At 37.7% G+C, this 18,652-nt stretch overlaps 1 protein-coding gene across 4 annotated transcripts in view; it reads right to left on the minus strand.

Moving 5' to 3' along the window:
• rnf34b (ring finger protein 34b) overlaps positions 1 to 18,270 on the minus strand; it is a 39,167-nt gene extending 20,897 nt beyond the window's left edge. For all 4 annotated transcript variants that reach the window (XM_038293791.1, XM_038293789.1, XM_038293790.1 and 1 more), the window contains exons 1-2: positions 18,142 to 18,270; positions 831 to 1,049 (exon numbers count right to left, since the gene is read on the minus strand). In XM_038293791.1, coding sequence (XP_038149719.1) covers positions 831 to 1,049; positions 18,142 to 18,147 — 225 coding nt within the window. In that variant the 5' untranslated portion in view covers positions 18,148 to 18,270. The remainder of the gene's footprint in view (positions 1 to 830; positions 1,050 to 18,141) is intronic.
• Positions 18,271 to 18,652: the final 382 nt, after the last annotated feature.

Here is an 18,652-nt window from a genome sequence, read left to right on the forward strand (position 1 = left end):
ACTCAAACGTTGAGACGACCCGCAGTTAGAGAAAAGGCAACTTGCTCCATGTGGAGGATGAAAGCGTGATGTAAGGCAGTGAGCAGAGAGGAATCTGGGAATGGCTGAGGTTCTTTTAAATGTGTCTGATTGCCAGACAAATCTATTCAGCGAAAGAAACTCTGAGTTGGACAGGAGGCAGGGAAATGTCAAGATTACTGCTATTCTGCAGAGAAGTAGGTAGGCTATGTCATACCCCACATTTATATATAAATGATCAGATTAAGGGATAAATATCAGACTGTCATTCAGGGCTGACTCACATGTTTTTCATGAAAACCAGCTGGGAAAATTTGGGAGCTTTCTCACAAAAGAAACCATGAGGGCTAAGAAATTCAGTTGATGCTGTGCAGAAAAATAGTTAAATCCTACAGAAGCAAGATTTGGACAACTAAATTAATTCATTTAAAATGTTACATTTTTGCTTTGTGCTACTTTAAAATTAAGAAGGATGGGTCAAAGTTAATAGAAGGTTTTTCTGTTATATGTCTAAAATCCTAAATTCCCAAAACTCAGTTTTAAATAATAATGCATGGTGATCTGATTTTTCAAATAGTTTTCCATAGATTCTTTGAAATGTACGTGTTCTTTAAACGCATCATAAAAGTAAAAAAGCAGCATTCCATCTTTACATAACTGCAGGAAAAAAGCTTAATGTTAATCTTGAAAGTCCTTCTACAGCATGGAAATCAAGGTAAGACAGGAACAAAGAGCTAGAAATCATTCTGCAGATGAAGGATTTAAGCTGGTGATTCTACTATAGTGGCTTTATGAACCATCCACCTGTTTACCTTGCGTCTGAAGACAGAGAAGGCCAGTCCGCAGGCCTTGCACAGCTGCCCGGCGCTCCCTGAGCTTGTGGGGGGGTAGGTGGAATACCCTGCGCTAGGGGCGAAGCGGAAGGGCCCCGCCCCTGCTCCGAAACCTGGTTGCTGTGCCCGCACCGTTCCTGTGCCCATCACCTCGTTCAGCAGTCCGCAGCATGACGCCCACATGGACGAAGCCCCTGCCTGATGGGGGAAAACAAACATATTCCACACTGATAAACAGAGAAACACTTCAAGTTGTGTTCATTTTTTCATAACATGCATTTCTAATTTAGTAGAATCATAATCCGTACTTCAAGGTTGAAAAAAAGTTAAAAATGTCTTTACTAACTTTTTTTGGTAAATACAATCATGTTTCACAAATTGCTGTACTCCAATTTAGAACCCCGTCATGATGTAAGGGCTGAAATAAAAAATGAAGTTGCATGATTTACTGAAGAGCATAGCTTTTCATTTTTTGTTTTGAGATGCTAAAATGCTCAGTTCATTCAGCTTAAATCCTTTTCTTACTACAGGTGTTCCCCTGGGCTCAGTCCTCGATTCCCTTCTTTTCATCATCTATATCCTCCCCCTTGGCAAGATTTTACAGAAACATAACATCCATTTTCACTGCTATGTTGATGACACCAGGCCAGCTCTACCTCTCTGGCAAACCTAACTCCTCCTTTCCTTAGATTAGATGACCTTAAGTCCTGGTTCCAATTTATTTAAAGTCAAAAGCAATAAAGCAGAGTTAATTCTCATCTTTACATCTTAAACTCTCTCCAAAACTAACAGTTTCTAACTCTTCATTCACATTTCATTAGTCCCCCCTTCCCCTCAGGTTCAGAGTATGGGTGTCATCCTAGTACTCTATCCTTCCAAGCCCAAATCAATAAAACAATCAGGTCTGCATACAGGTGCTGGTCATAAAATTAGAATATCATGAAAAAGTAGATTGATTTCAGTAATTCCATTTAAAAAGTGAAACTTGTATATTATATTCATACATTACATACAAACTCATATATTTCAGATGTTTATTTTGTTTAATTTTGATGATTACAAATGACAACAAATGAAAATCTCAAATTCATCATATCAGAAAATTAGAATATTACTGAAGACCAATAAAAACAAAGGATTTATAGAAATGTTGGCCAACTGAAAAGTATGAACATGAAAAGTATGAGCATGTACAGCACTCAGTATTTAGTTGGGCCTCCTTTGGCCTGTATTACTGCAGCAATGCGGCGTGGCATGGAGTCGATCAGTCTGTGGCACTGCTCAGGTGTTATGATAGCCCAGGTTGCTCTAATAGTGGCTTTTAGCTCTTCTGAATTGTTGGGTCTGGTGTATTGCATCTTCTTCTTCACAATACCCCATAGATTTTCTATGGGGTTAAGGTCAGGAGAGTTTGCTGGCCAATTAAGAACAGGGATACCATGGTCCTTCAACCAGGTACTGGTAGCTTTGGCACTGTGTGCAGGTGCCAAGTCCTGTTGGAAAATGAAATCTGCATCTCCAAAAAGTTGGTCAGCTGCAGGAAGCATGAAGTGCTCTAAAACTTCCTGGTATGTGGCTGCGTTGACCCTGGACCTCAGAAAACACAATGGACCAACACCAGCAGATGACATGGCACCCCAAACCATCACTGACTGTGGAAACTTTACACTGGACTTCAAGCAACGTGGATGAAGTGCCTCTCTTCTTTTCCTCCAGACTCTGGGACCTTGATTTCCAAAGGAAATGCAAAATTTACTTTCATCAGAGAACATGACTTTGGACCACTCACCAGCAGTCCAGTCCTGTTTCTCTTTAGCCCAGGCAAGACGCTTCTGACGCTGTCTGTGGTTCAAGAGTGGCTTGACACAAGGAATGCGACAGCAGAAACCCGTGTCTTTCATACGTCTGTGTGTGGTGGTTCTTGAAGCACTCACTCCAGCTGCAGTCCACTCTTTGTGAATCTCCCCCACATTTTTGAATGGGTTTTGTTTCACAATCCTCTCCAGGGTGCGGTTATCTCTCTTGCTTGTACACTTTTTTCGACCACATCTTTTCCTTCCCTTCGCCTCTCTATTAATGTGCTTGGACACTGAGCTCTGTGAACAGCCAGCCTCTTTAGCGATGACCTTTTGTGTCTTGCCCTCCTTGTGCAAGGTGTCGATGGTCGTCTTTTGGACAACTGTCAAGTCAGCAGTCTTCCCCATGATTGTGTAGCCTATAGAACTAGACTGAAAGACCATTTAAAGGCTTTTGCAGGTGGTTTGAGTTAATTAGCTGATTAGAGTGTGGCACCAGGGGCCATCAATTTTGAACCTTTTCACAATATTCTAATTTTCTGATATGATGAATTTGAGATTTTCATTTGTTGTCATTTGTAATCATCAAAATTAAACAAAATAAACATCTGAAATATATGAGTTTGTATGTAATGTATGAATATAATATACAAGTTTCACTTTTTAAATGGAATTACTGAAATCAATCTACTTTTTCATGATATTCTAATTTTATGACCAGCACCTGTATTTCCACCTCCGCCCCTCCCTCACTCCCCACTCTACCGCCATCCTGGTGCACACCTTCACTAGAACCCCCTCCTCTAAACACGTCATCCCTGTCCTGAAGCAGCTTCAGACATTTCCCATCATTTTCAGAATTATGTTTAAAATTGTTCTTTTGGCTTATCAGACCATCCACAATCTCGCCTCTTCATATTTATATGCACTGGTCTATGCTGCTGTTCCCTCTCGTTCCCTCAAATCTCCTTCCTCTCTCCATCTCACTTCTCTTTAAGTCTCACCTCAAAACTCGGCAGTTCAAAGTTGCCTATAAACTCTACATCATTCACTCCATCTATTACACTGCTGTTTTAGCACTTTTTCTTAAACTTTTATATCTGTATTTGTTTTCCTTTTATCCATGTATTTTTAATTGACTATTTGTGTTATTCCCCCTTTTCTCACTTTATACGTACAGTGTCTTTGGGTTTCTCGAAAGCAGCTTTAAATAAAATGCATTATTATTATTAAAACATATCTCTAGTATGTTATCCTTTTAATACTGGAATCATTTGGACAAACCAAACAGGCCAACTATCACTGTACACTAAGGCTGGGCGGCTCTTTCTCTCTCTCTTTTTCATATATATATATATATATATATATATATATATATATATATATATATATATATATATATATATATATATATATATATATATATATATATATATATACACTCACCGGCCACTTTATTAGGTACCCCATGCTAGTAATGGGTTGGACCCCCTTTTGCCTTCAGAACTGCCTCAATTCTTGGTGGCATAGATTCAACAAGGTGTTGGAAGCATTCCTCAGGGAGTTTGGTCCATATTGACATGATGGCATCACACAGTTGCCGCAGATTTGTCGGCTGCACTTCCATGATGCGAATCTCCCGTTCCACCACATCCCAAAGATGCTCTATTGGATTGAGATCTGGGGACTGTGGAGGCCATTTGAGTACAGTGAACTCATTGTCATGTTCAAGAAACCAGTCTGAGATGATTCCAGCTTTATGACATGGCGCATTATCCTGCTGAAAGTAGCCATCAGAGTTTGGGTACATTGTGGTCATAAAGGGATGGACATGGTCAGCAACAATACTCAGGTAGGCTGTGGCGTTGCAACGATGCTCAATTGGTACCAAGGGGCCCAAAGAGTGCCGAGAAAATATTCCCCACACCATGACACCACCACCACCAGCCTGAACCGTTGATACAAGGCAGGATGGATCCATGCTTTCATGTTGTAGACACCAAATTCTGACCCTACCATCCGACTGTCGCAGCAGAAATCGAGACTCATCAGACCAGGCAACGTTTTTCCAATCTTCTATTGTCCAATTTCGATGAGCTTGTGCAAATTGTAGCCTCAGTTTCCTGTTCTTAGCTGAAAGGAGTGGCACCCGGTGTGGTCTTCTGCTGCTGTAGCCCATCTGCCTCAAAGTTGGACGTACTGTGCGTTCAGAGATGCTCTTCTGCCCACCTTGGTTGTAACGGGTGGTTATTTGAGTCACTGTTGCCCTTCTATCAGCTCGAACCATTCTGGCCATTCTCCTCTGACCTCTGGCATCAACAAGGCATTTCCGCCCACAGAACTGCCGCTCACTGGACGTTTTTTCTTTTTCGGACCATTCTCTGTAAACCCTAGAGATGGTTGTGCGTGAAAATCCCAGTAGATCAGCAGTTTCTGAAATACTCAGACCAGCCCTTCTGGCACCAACAATCATGCCATGTTCAAAGTCACTTAAATCACCTTTCTTCCCCATACTGATGCTCGGTTTGAACTGCAGGAGATTATCTTGACCATGTCTACATGCCTAAATACACTGAGTTGCCGCCATGTGATTGGCTGCTTAGAAATTAAGTGTTAACGAGCAGTTGGACAGGTGTACCTAATAAAGTGGCCGGTGAGTGTATATATATATATATATATATATATATATATATATATATATATATATATATAGTTTTTAGAAGACAGCAGTGTCCATCACGGTGGCTGTAATGTGTTCAAAGTTGAAACTGCTTGTCTGTTGTTGCTCAGCTGTTTTCTATAAACAATGCAGTGATTAACTGTTGGTTGCGAGCTCTCTTACTGTAATTTCAGTCTCATTAAATCTGTCACACACGAACAGTGCTGTTCACCCTTTCTTACTGAGAGAATAACATGTAATTAAAAATGCATGTCTAATGACTTTTATTGTTACTAGACATGAGGAGTCACCGAGGAGCTAACCCACTGAGTTTACACAATGGGCAGTTAAATACATCAGAGATTAATAAGGTTTAGGTTTATTCAATACATTTTGCATATAAATGATTTTGAGAATGTGCCCAAACTCCTTGAATGTCTTTTATTTGCGGGTTTTGCTACCTTATTTTATTTTGGGGAAGACAAGAAACAGGTGATAAATGTGATTAAAAAACAATTCATGAGAATAAAGAAATGGTTTAATGTAAACAAATTACCATTCAATCTTCATGAAACAAAATTTATGCTATTCAGTAACAGAGATAAAAGCACTGATTTGACACTTAATATAGATGGGGCTGAAATTAATAGAATAGAATTCAACCTTATTGTCATTTGACTGTCACGAGTACAAAGCAACGAAATGTGGTTTGCATCTATCCAGAAGTGCTATACAGGTTATTACAGGTGTATGTACAAGCAAAAAGTAAAAGTTAGGGACTGTAAAAAGTTGTGTATAAATATAAACATGAATATGGGAGCTACATGCACAGATTATACAGAAAAAACAACTAAATAGCAGATCCTGGAGAGAAGCTCATGCGCCGCCATCTTGCGGCAAGGGAACTTAAATTTTTGGGAGTCATGCTTGATGAAAAGTAAAGCTGAAAATCATATATAATTATGTATATTATGTGATATCACACAAAGTAAACACAAAAAAATTAACTACATAAAAAACATTATATATCTTTTAAAACACTTTGATATTTGACCTATTGTTTAGAAGTTTGGGGAATTGCATGTAAAACAAAGAGCTGTAAGAATAATAACCGGAAAACACTAAAGACAGGCAACAAATCCACAATTACTTTAGTTACAATTGTTGAAATTTAATTAATTAGTAGACTATAGTATTTTAAAAACAATGTTTAAGGGACATAAAAAATAACAATAAACATTCAAAAACATTTTGAGAAAGAGAAACCCAACCTAACCTCAGTTAGCGCTTAATTGTAAATACTTATGTCAAATTTTATATTTTAGGAAATAAACTTTGAAAGACAGGTATTTCATTTCATCATCTCTTGTTTTTGAAATGTATTTTTTTAAGCTTATTTTGTTGTTGTTGTTGTTGTTAATGCTCATTTAATTTCCTTGTAAATGCAATACTTCAGATAAAGGGCGCAGATAACGCAAGATTATTCTCCTTTCTGCTCCCCTTCATTCTGGACTTTAAGGTTTTTTTTTTTTATGCAACGAGTGAAATAAAATTAAAAAAAGTCCTAAAAGATTGGCATTAAATGCAATTGTAATGCAATTAAAATGAATAGATTGGTTTAAGTATAACATGGTTATGAGTAAAGATAATTCTATAAAAGGAATCCTGTAGATGGCATTAAATCTTTAACTTAATTTAACAATTTAATGCTTCTAAGTAGTAGAGCATTGACTATATGAGCAACAACTGCACACTAGGAACTTTAATAACGATTTCTACAGCTTAAAAGTAGAATTCATAAAGTTTCCTATAAATGTTGGAGCGAAGCAAATGTACAGGTGCTGGTCATAAAATTAGAATATCATGAAAAAGTAGATTGATTTCAGTAATTCCATTTAAAAAGTGAAACTTGTATATTATATTCATACATTACATACAAACTCATATATTTCAGATGTTTATTTTGTTTAATTTTGATGATTACAAATGACAACAAATGAAAATCTCAAATTCATCATATCAGAAAATTAGAATATCGTGAAAAGGTTCAAAATTGATGGCCCCTGGTGCCACACTCAGCTAATTAACTCAAACCACCTGCAAAAGCCTTTAAATGGTCTTTCAGTCTAGTTCTATAGGCTACACAATCATGGGGAAGACTGCTGACTTGACAGTTGTCCAAAAGACGACCATCGACACCTTGCACAAGGAGGGCAAGACACAAAAGGTCATCGCTAAAGAGGCTGGCTGTTCACAGAGCTCAGTGTCCAAGCACATTAATAGAGAGGCGAAGGGAAGGAAAAGATGTGGTCGAAAAAAGTGTACAAGCAAGAGAGATAACCGCACCCTGGAGAGGATTGTGAAACAAAACCCATTCAAAAATGTGGGGGAGATTCACAAAGAGTGGACTGCAGCTGGAGTGAGTGCTTCAAGAACCACCACACACAGACGTATGAAAGACATGGGTTTCTGCTGTCGCATTCCTTGTGTCAAGCCACTCTTGAACCACAGACAGCGTCAGAAGCGTCTTGCCTGGGCTAAAGAGAAACAGGACTGGACTGCTGGTGAGTGGTCCAAAGTCATGTTCTCTGATGAAAGTAAATTTTGCATTTCCTTTGGAAATCAAGGTCCCAGAGTCTGGAGGAAAAGAAGAGAGGCACTTCATCCACGTTGCTTGAAGTCCAGTGTAAAGTTTCCACAGTCAGTGATGGTTTGGGGTGCCATGTCATCTGCTGGTGTTGGTCCATTGTGTTTTCTGAGGTCCAGGGTCAACGCAGCCACATACCAGGAAGTTTTAGAGCACTTCATGCTTCCTGCAGCTGACCAACTTTTTGGAGATGCAGATTTCATTTTCCAACAGGACTTGGCACCTGCACACAGTGCCAAAGCTACCAGTACCTGGTTGAAGGACCATGGTATCCCTGTTCTTAATTGGCCAGCAAACTCTCCTGACCTTAACCCCATAGAAAATCTATGGGGTATTGTGAAGAAGAAGATGCAATACACCAGACCCAACAATTCAGAAGAGCTAAAAGCCACTATTAGAGCAACCTGGGCTATCATAACACCTGAGCAGTGCCACAGACTGATCGACTCCACGCCACGCCGCATTGCTGCAGTAATACAGGCCAAAGGAGGCCCAACTAAATACTGAGTGCTGTACATGCTCATACTTTTCATGTTCATACTTTTCAGTTGGCCAACATTTCTATAAATCCTTTGTTTTTATTGGTCTTCAGTAATATTCTAATTTTCTGATATGATGAATTTGAGATTTTCATTTGTTGTCATTTGTAATCATCAAAATTAAACAAAATAAACATCTGAAATATATGAGTTTGTATGTAATGTATGAATATAATATACAAGTTTCACTTTTTAAATGGAATTACTGAAATCAATCTACTTTTTCATGATATTCTAATTTTATGACCAGCACCTGTAGGTCTTTTTTTTTGGTGGGTTGAAACAACAATGGAATAAAGGTTTCTATGCTTGAAGTTTGCTTCTCTGCTTTAACAGTGCAGAGTCACAGAGCAAAGACAGTGTTTGGAGCCACAGCTCCTCATAGAATACCGATGAGATGTTGGGATACATCTGCTTCTGTTCTCCAGCTTCCAGAATCAATAGCTGACACAAGCTTAATGTAAGGCAGCTCTGTGTGGAAAACAATGCAATCCACAGGGTCCGACTACGTCCCATCTTAAAACAGCGCTCTGCTCTGAGTTGTCACAAACACCCAGTGATCTGACCTCAGCCGTCTGCTTAGGGATTCCTTATGTAATCTTTAGGAACAAGGCTCTATTTGTGGAGTCAGGTTGGGAAGCAGGCAGAGACGGTCAACTCGTCTCGCTGCAGTCATGTCTCTTTAAAGTTCAAATCAATAATATCTAACAGCTTCTGGTAAAGTCTGTCCATTCCCGCCTGCCTGCCTGTCTTTCCATTCATGTTTTAATAAACTCTAATCATTTCGGTTTTTCCACTGGGGAATAATAATTTAGTCCTAATTAAGTCCTCGACAACTATTACTGATGATCCACTGTGATCTGATAATAATTAAAACACATTTTCCAGGAAAAACAAAAGGATTAGAAATTCTTCCATTTTCTTTTACATATGCAGTTAAACAACAAAGCTTAACTCTTCTCTCTATTGAGCCTTTGGTATGACCTCAATCAGAGGTTTTATCTGGTTAGAGACATCGTCCCTGGAGTGGAGCCACTAATAAAGGCAGCTTTTACTGCATTCTCCTAAACAGGATGAGATGCCACTGCAGTCCAGCCATAAAACATGAGACTTATCTGGCTGTTTGCCAGCAGCTCGACTTCCCCCACTGTCACTTCCATTAGCAGGCTGAAAGGCTCTGCAGGCGGGGAGTCCCAAACAAACAAGCAGCAAGGGCTTCTTCACATGAGTGTGTACAGTACGCACCTCTAGGAATATGAAAGGTATTGTTGTTATCCCATCATCTATGGAGAAATTATTTCACAATAATGTATCCTTTTTTATACATACAAAACACACTCAAAACAAATAAAAATAACCACTGAGACGACAAAGCAGCAAATATTGACAGAGGTTAAAATTATCTGATGATTCTTATTTAATTTTATTATATAACATATTTCCATTTACTTTTTTATATAATTTTAAAGCAAAAGCTACTAAATAAACATGCATATGATGCAAATGTATTAATGATACATCTGGCTATATATTCCTGGCTCTTGGACATAGTAATTAATATAGCTATGATAGTCACTAACCTGCTGGCTCAGAGCGTATATGCTTACCTACCATCAACAATTTACATGAAAATATAAGAAATACCAATGAAAGAGATTTTCTATGTTTTTGGTGAATAACCTCTATTTTTTTTTTTTTTCAAACCCCTAGTCGATCATGGCAGATGGCCACTGTGCCAGGTTCTGCAGTAAGTTTCAGTCTGTTAAAGGGGAGTTTTCTTCTCGACTGCTTTCTCAGTATGATGACACGGTTTCTACATTCTCACTCAGGAGGAGGGATTGCTGCAAAATCAGTGACTCATCGATTTTCTTAGATTGAACCCCTTTTTCTTTTTTTTTTTACTTGAAACATTCAAAACATTAAACTAACCTTGACTGCATTCCCATATACAGCAGCATCTGGATGATGGGCCTGTGCGGTTTAGTTTGGTTTAAATCAATATCCAGATTAGTTCACTGTAGTTTCGCTCATTTTATTTTACTTGACTTTATTTCAGACCAATAGAGTTCAGTTCAACTATTTTGTACCAATCAAAAAACAAAGACAGCTTTTACAAATAAGCACCCCAATTGTAATCAAATTCACCTTCAAAAGTGCTCGGTCTATTTGATAATCAAATCTGTATCTATTAAAGGAAGCAAGTGGATTTAATCCAACTCTCTTCATCCAGTTTGGCTGTGTTTCAATAAAGCAACAAAAACTGTCAGAGGCTACCAGGGGAAACATGTAGATGAAAAACAGATATGTGACCTCATAAAATGAGCCATTTTTAGGGGACAAAACATAAAGAAAATGCTCTGGCATCTGAAAGGCTTGATCTGAAGTAAATGGGTCAATAAGGCACATCAAAGTGTTGAATTAAAACCAAAAATGAGTCAGAGACTCTAAACAAAAATCTTTATTTAGACTAATTAAGAGGAATTTTAATGAATAAAATTTAATTGTTTGCACCTTGAACATTATGCCGTTTCAGACCTTATCCGAGATTCCTTTGGAAAGGGGATCAAAGGATGTATTTCCAGGTAAATAAAGCAGTCTCATATTGCATTATAGTGCAATAAGATAACAGCTGATTCGCACCACTTGTCCCTGGATGGGCTTTGAAAAAGTACCTCTAAAAATGTAATTGAGAGACATTTAAAATAGCACAACATAATATTGACAACATCTAAAAACAAACAGTGAAAAATAAAAACATCAAAAATGGATACAGTTCTGTTTTTCACATAAACAGAGTTTTGTTAGTTTTTTTAACACTAAAACTGCTTACAGACTTTAAATCAACAGGATTTTAAGCACAAGTGGTTCTTTGAAAGGGGACCTTACAATTTCCATCGGAAGCTGATGTTTCTACTGAATCTGCTATTGTCCTGCAACCTCTGTATGCAATTTCTTAATGGTGTAGGTGCAAATCCATTTAAACACTTAAAAAACAATTTTAAAAGGTTGTAATTTATAAACTTAGTAAAGTCCGAAATGCCAAATTTAGCCAAGATGTGGTGGAATATATATATATATATATATATCTATATATATATATATATATATATATATATATATATATATATATATATATATATATATATATATATATATATATATACACACTGTATTTCAAGCTAAGTCAGTGATCTATGGCAACTTAGCTTTTAAGATCAGTCACCTGTAGCACAGGGGATTAAAAAGCTTCTGTCATCAGGATTTCTTTCTGCTCAGCTCCATATGCTATTCTATATTTAAGGACATTTGTCTTCAGAGTTTAAGAGGCATTTAATGGAAACAACAGATTATGAAAGAAAACACAGTGCCTCAAAATTCATAAACCATATAAGTAGGAGCTTTCTGTCTTAAGAATTTTACTGAGCATAAATCTGATTTTCTCTTAGTTCCTATATTTTAATCATGTAAAGCACTTTGCATTGTCTTTGTACTGAATTGTGTTATACAAATAAATTTGCCTTGCCTTGCCTTACTACATGTTTTAGTCACTGGCTAATTGATCTGTGCTTCATTAATGTCTATACACAACAATCTAGTGTTCATCCAAGAGCAGTTAGTTGATTTTAGAGCAAATGGAATATGAGTAAAATATTAATGCAAGGACAAGGTTATTTCACAGAGTGGGAATATGATGCACTTGGAGCAGAAGGCACCTTTAAAAAAAAGGAGGTGAAGCTGAAATGGGTTTTATGATCTTCTAACACGATTGCTTCAATTTGTGTAATTAAAGATCTGCGATCTTAACTAAAACCATTTCAGGAATTTCCATTTCACTTAGAAGGCATGAAGAAGGTAATTTTACATAATTTGATATATCAATTGATAATCAGTGTTATTTCGTGGATGACATCAGTTTCCTAATTTATTGAATTTTCATCTTTAAAATAAAACTAAATATCAAAATAGTTTTATATTAAAGGAAATCGGAAAACATCAAAGTCATGACATGAATGTTGGCATTACATTATAATGTGACCTGATGCTATTTTATTAATCTAAACATGACAAGTTGCAATAAAAGCAAAACAACATTTAAAAGGGGGGATTTCTTTGTGGCTAATTAGGCCTTTAAATAAAGGAAAATGCAGAGATGCTGTTGGTGTGCCATCCAAAGCAAACAGCATCCAAAATCTTAAAGCTAATCGTGATTTTCTTGAATCTCCCCCTCCTTATTCTTATCCCCATAATTAATTATTCTCTTGATCTAATATAAACAGAACCCGGGCATTAATAAAACCAGAGCTATAAGAAAGCTTAGACTAAATCATGTTCATGTGTTGAAGTGGACCAGTCAAAGGCCATATAGGTTTATTCCAGAATCTGTGCCAAAATTAACATCTGCTTTTCACCCATCCTCTCCAGCCTCTAGAAACAGGGAACTATTTTGCAACTAAAAGGAGCTGAATACACTTTTTAGATTTTGGCTTGTAAACAGTTTTAAAATCAATGTTTAGTTTTTCTTTGACTTAACAGCTATAGTTTACTCAATGTTGGTCTGTCACTTAAAAATAAGATGAAATAGATAGATAGTATTGTTTTCAATGCAAAGGGACAATATGTTTAAAAAAAGGTTAAGGGTCACATTAAGTCAGTTCAATTATCTAACTAAACTACATGACAGACATGTAGTTGTTGGTTAAAGGAAACTTTAGGAAGAATTTACTTGATGTTCTGGACTTGCTTCCTCTCTTCTCCAGTTCTTTTAATGCAAGCGAACAGTAACAAGCCATAAAATACATCTATATCAGCCAACGGAAATATTTGGAGGAAATGGCAATTATGTCTTTAGGGGTCTTAATGAAGACTGACTTCCAAATATGCATTAAAAAGTTCTCCCTCAATCTAAAATTAATATTAAAACATAATTTTACAGGCCAGAAATTGGAGTAAAATGGCATCAGACAAGGGATCTAGAGGACTGTTGATGGTGTTGCTACAGTAGAACAAAGTTAACTCCAATGAAGTACTCTTATAAAAAGGCAGCACTCTGTTCTTCGTCTCATGTTATCGTCCTATCACTCAGACCTAGTGTGTGCATCTGTCCAGCCATCAACGTCCACATCTAAGTACCAAACAGATGGCGTTATCAGGGTAAACTCTGCACCTTCCATCCTTCTTCGTCTCGAACGTGCTTTTCATTTCCTCTTTCTCTCCCTTTTGCGTCTCCTCCAAATGCAATTCATTCCCTGAGAATGTAGATTCTGCTGGAGATATTGTTACTGAAAATAAACTTGTGCACTCGAAGATTAATTCAATATGTAGAAATGTTGTGTGATTTATATAGACTTTAAAATGTTTAGTTGAGGATACTCAGTTCTGACAGTTATAGTTTCCACCGTACAAATCGGATGTGCTGACTGATTTTGTTCCAGAGTATCATTTGGGATCCTTTACTGTCTGGAATTAGATTTTGTATTTTTCCTCGATTTTTCTTCTTCCTTTTTGTATCTTTCCTTCAGTCTCTATGTCCTTCCTCTCTTCTTTCCATACAAGTATCATCCTTCTTAAAGACATAAACATTGTAATCCCCCCTTCTTGAGTCCTTCCTTATGCCTTTCCTCCCTTCCATCCTGGTCTCTTCATTATTATTTCTTTATGTTTTTCAATGTTCACCTTTGTATCATCTTTCCTTCTTGTCTTCGCTCCTTCATCTATTTACGCTTTCCAAAGACATACAGTATTGTCTATTGTATGTCCTCCCTGCTCACCTTGTCTTTTCTCCTTACCGAAATATTTTGTCAATTATTTCCTTCCTTCCTTCCTTCCTTCCTTCCTTCCTTCCTTCCTTCCTTCCTTCCTTCCTTCCTTCCTTCCTTCCTTCCTTCCTTCCTTCCTTCCTTCCTTCCTTCCTTCCTTCCATTAAAATTTCAAAGGTAGCAGAATATGAATATTTTACATTAAAATGAAGTACAGGCTTTGGGGAACCATTAGGAGACAAAAAATACAGTTATCACCAGATATCTACTGTGCCTCCTGGATGTTCTTAATAGCTTTGGACTTCTTGCTTTTACACTTTGGATGGGTACCCTGAGGTGAGTTTTGTGTCATTTGGAACAAAATGTGATCTCCAATGCAAGACTGCAGCATTTTGTTTTCTGTGTGCGTGTGTGTTTACTTCCACCTGTTACGTACTTATTAGTGCTTTTGAAAAAAAATAAGAAGGAGCATGCACAAAGAAACAGTAAGGATCCTTGTTTTAATTTTTGTGCAAACAGCCTCATTGCAGCAGTATTTTATAGCCTGAGATGCACGCTTGCGTACGCAAATGCTGTCGCTCATCCACAGGGGCAGAAAAGCTGCTTTTCAATTTAAGCCTGATTAGTCAATAAAACAACACGTCCATTTCGCTTCCCTGGGACAATGTGAGTGATGATGTGCCTCTGGGAAAATTTACTTCACAGATTTAAGCCTTCTGTAGTTTTTTTTTTTTTCTCTCCTTATCAGCCACAATTTTGTAATTAAAAACTGTGGAAAATATGGGAATATCTCAAAGCAACTGAAGAAATGCCCTATTTTCCATGAAGCAAAAAGGATCCAAGATGTGTCAGCGCTGTTTTTGACTTGTATATAAATGAAACTGTGTCTAATCAGTGCCAAACCCTGTCCTCTGTGAATGCTACAGAAGCTCCATTGACCTCTTTAATTGGAATTATTAAGCACGTGTTTAGATCAGCAACACCCTACAAATAAAACTCTATTGCACATTGTAGTACAGTTTCTAATATAGTATTAGCATGACTCAATATGGGACCAGGTATTTTGACATGTTTAACTAAAAAAACATAACATGGGTGTCTGTTTACAGGAATAAGTGGGAGAAGATGAATGGATGGATGGATGGATGGATGGATGGATGGATGGATGGATGGATGGATGGATGGATGGATGGATGGATGGATGTGTATAGACTTCTTGTTCCATTGGGCTCCTGCTCCTAGCATCTATTTCTTTACCTTTCACAGGGTCAACATTGATCCAGGGTAGGAAAGGATCTCTAGACTGCTGTGCATTACCCGACAGACACACACATTAACAATGCTGGTCTAATAGCGACAACAGGCTTTTGGAAAACAACTGAAAAAAGACTAAAGTTACATAAATTTAGTGAAGAGCTGAAGCTCTCTGCTATAAAATTATTGAAATATGAAGGTCCATACATTTCCATGTGTATGATAGAGCATGTGCCATGAAATAACATATTTTTGTTCAAGTCTGTGATTTGGGCTACATGTTTATGTTCTACTCTGTTATGCAATGGATTGAGGGTAACCATATAGTTCCTTATGCAATAGGAAGCATGCTGCTTCCTTTAACTGGCTCTTTTTGGACAGCACTTATCATGGCCACTGCTGCAGGGTCGGTATCTTCATGGTTTGACTTCATGTTGATTTTTAAATAACTGCATTTTCTTCCCATTTTTGATTTATTGCAGCTGTTAATAGATTACCTTTTACTTTTATAATTATTCCTATTGATTAAGTTGGATAACAGTTTTTGACACCCCTAGTATTAATTTATTGTCTATGCTTCTTAGAAATGTTAAGTCTCCCTTAAGGCTCGTCATTTTCACCATGATTAACATATTTTCATTTTCTATGACATATTTCTGAATATTTTCCTTTCTTGTCTCTCTACTCTGGCATGTTTATCTATCATGTCTTCTCACCATATAAGTTTCAATACTGTTTTTAAACACTGCTTTTCTTATTTTTAATCTATGTTGCCCCTTGTTTGTGTACGAGTCATTTCACATGTCCACTGACCAAAACGAGAGCTACAAGACTGCATGCCATTCAAGTACAGCGTTACTGTCTGGAATACAGAGAACTATTTATATAAACTCCACCCAAGCTGCAGCTGGACCAATTATTGAAATGTTATTTCTAGGAATGTACATTAAACCTTACTACACCTCTTTTACTGCGTTCCATTGGCGGAGCTAGATGGGGGGCCAGGTGTGGCCATGGCCACCCTTAGCCAATCACTGGCCACCCCTACCATTTCTCCCCTCTAATGCTTATGGTGGCAACAGTAACATTCTCAAGTGGAATATTCAAAACATTAAATTTTTTTGTGGTTAATAATACACATAAACATACTAACATCAAATATGATAAGTACAGAATTCATGTTCTTTTCTAGACTTTGCGTTATATGGGGTAAAGAGAAAAATATGTCTCTCTGCAAGTCATTTAGTCTTCAGTGAAATCAAAGATAGATAACACTTTTGATAAAAACTTATTAAATAATGAATTTATGTAGATATTAGTGTTTTTAAAAATACATTTTATGCAGAGTGTTTATTGATAGAAGTAGGTAAGTAATGACAATGGATTTACGCTCCAGATCTCAAAACTGAAAGACTTTTATCCACTATAACTTTTATTTAGAAAGCACGGATGTTTAAATATATATGTGTCTATTTTTTAGTAAAGGCTTTAGGAAAATATAGTGTGTCTTTATTTAGAAAATATGGATGTTTTGCTTGTTAATTTTCCCATTGGAAAAGTGTAGATTGACCCTAAGGTTCTGGTGCCTATCCTCTTTCGGCCACCCCTCAGTGTACATTGTTTATTGCCTGGCCACTCTTATAAAAATGTTCTGGCTACGCCTCTGCTGTGTTCCCAATAAATGTGTTGGTCTTATGTGGTTTTATTGGTATTTTTCTCACACATTCAATAAGGACATGCATGAGTTTACATTTAAACGGTGGAGAATTGTCCTCCCGAAAAGTTAGGCATCAATGTACCTAACTGTTTGTTGCTTCAATAGATCACCCGGCTATAGTAGCACTTTTAGATACAGAGTGGCCATTCATTCATTGTTCCCTGCACTGCAACCTTTAAAATCTGACTGAAGGCTGCATCTTCTTTAGCAGGTGGATTTCAGCAGCTTCTAGCAGGTGAGATGCTGGTTTTCATACTATGTTCTCACACTGATGCCTAATTGTGCATGACAGTCCACCTTTCTACAGAAAAGCCACCACCAGCAGCAGCAGCATCATCAGGGTACCAATGACATCATCTCCATCCTCTTCATCTCATTTTATATCTCGCGCTGCTGCAAGAATAAACAGTGTGCAGACTGCACACACAAGGGGAAGGGGATGAAGCAGCTCCAGACCTGACCAGGGGATCCTCTCCATGTCCACCTCTGATCGCAGCCTCTCTATCCCGTTAGAGCGGATTACAGTCTAATGGTGAATGGACGCCTCTGCCAGAGCTTTAGTCCACTGAACTATCACACTAGGGTCAAAGCTGGCTCATTGGAAAGCTACACAGTGTACCCGGTGTTCATCAGCAAGGCTTAAAACGCACAAGAAGCCCCCAAAAAGACGCAATAAAGAGATAAAATCAACTTAACAGCGCCTATTTAGACATTTCCTTTAAAATAAACTGCAAATCCTGAATTTAAAGCGAATCGATGTCATGTATTGGAGAAGTATACATTGGGATTAATTTACATTGAAGGAAGGAAGAGGGGTATTCCCTGTTTATTCCTGCAGAATGATGCACTCATCCTCCCTCCCCCACCCCAAAAAATGACTAGTAATTACAAATCCCACATCAGCTGAGATGGATGCACATACCTTCATTTCTCCTCCTGTTAGAGGGATCTGCAGAGTAATGTCAAAGCGACGACCATTGCCAGCGTTAGGGAATCAAACCATTACGTCTTCCCTCTCTCCATCTGCCAGAGTGAGTGGAGTAAGCATAACGTAACTTGTACAGGAGCTGCAGCCAATCAGAGGCAGGGATCAGCCGCCGGTATCTTTAGTAGCCAATCAGCTTGTGCGCTTCTCAGCAGTGGGCGTTCAGGTCTGCGCGTAAAGACGCACCGTTTAAAGCGTTGCTTCTCTTTCTCTTTTTTGATTTTTAGGGTGAATAAATATTCCGTGCGCAAAGCAAATCGCAGAGAAATGTGCTAATATTTATTTATTTTCTGAATAAATAAATTAATATAAATGTGCTTCCTAATCCACTTGACAAGCGGTGCCTGGCATGACTGTAAAAAGGTGCATCTCAGCCGTAATTTCTATTTAAAGCTATATTTAGGAGGCGGACATATTGTCAAAACTCTGTATCTGACTTCTTTCACAC

This window comes from Cyprinodon tularosa, unplaced genomic scaffold (assembly GCF_016077235.1).
Source record: "Cyprinodon tularosa strain WSP-4 unplaced genomic scaffold, ASM1607723v1 ctg33, whole genome shotgun sequence".
Taxonomy (NCBI): domain Eukaryota; kingdom Metazoa; phylum Chordata; class Actinopteri; order Cyprinodontiformes; family Cyprinodontidae; genus Cyprinodon; species Cyprinodon tularosa.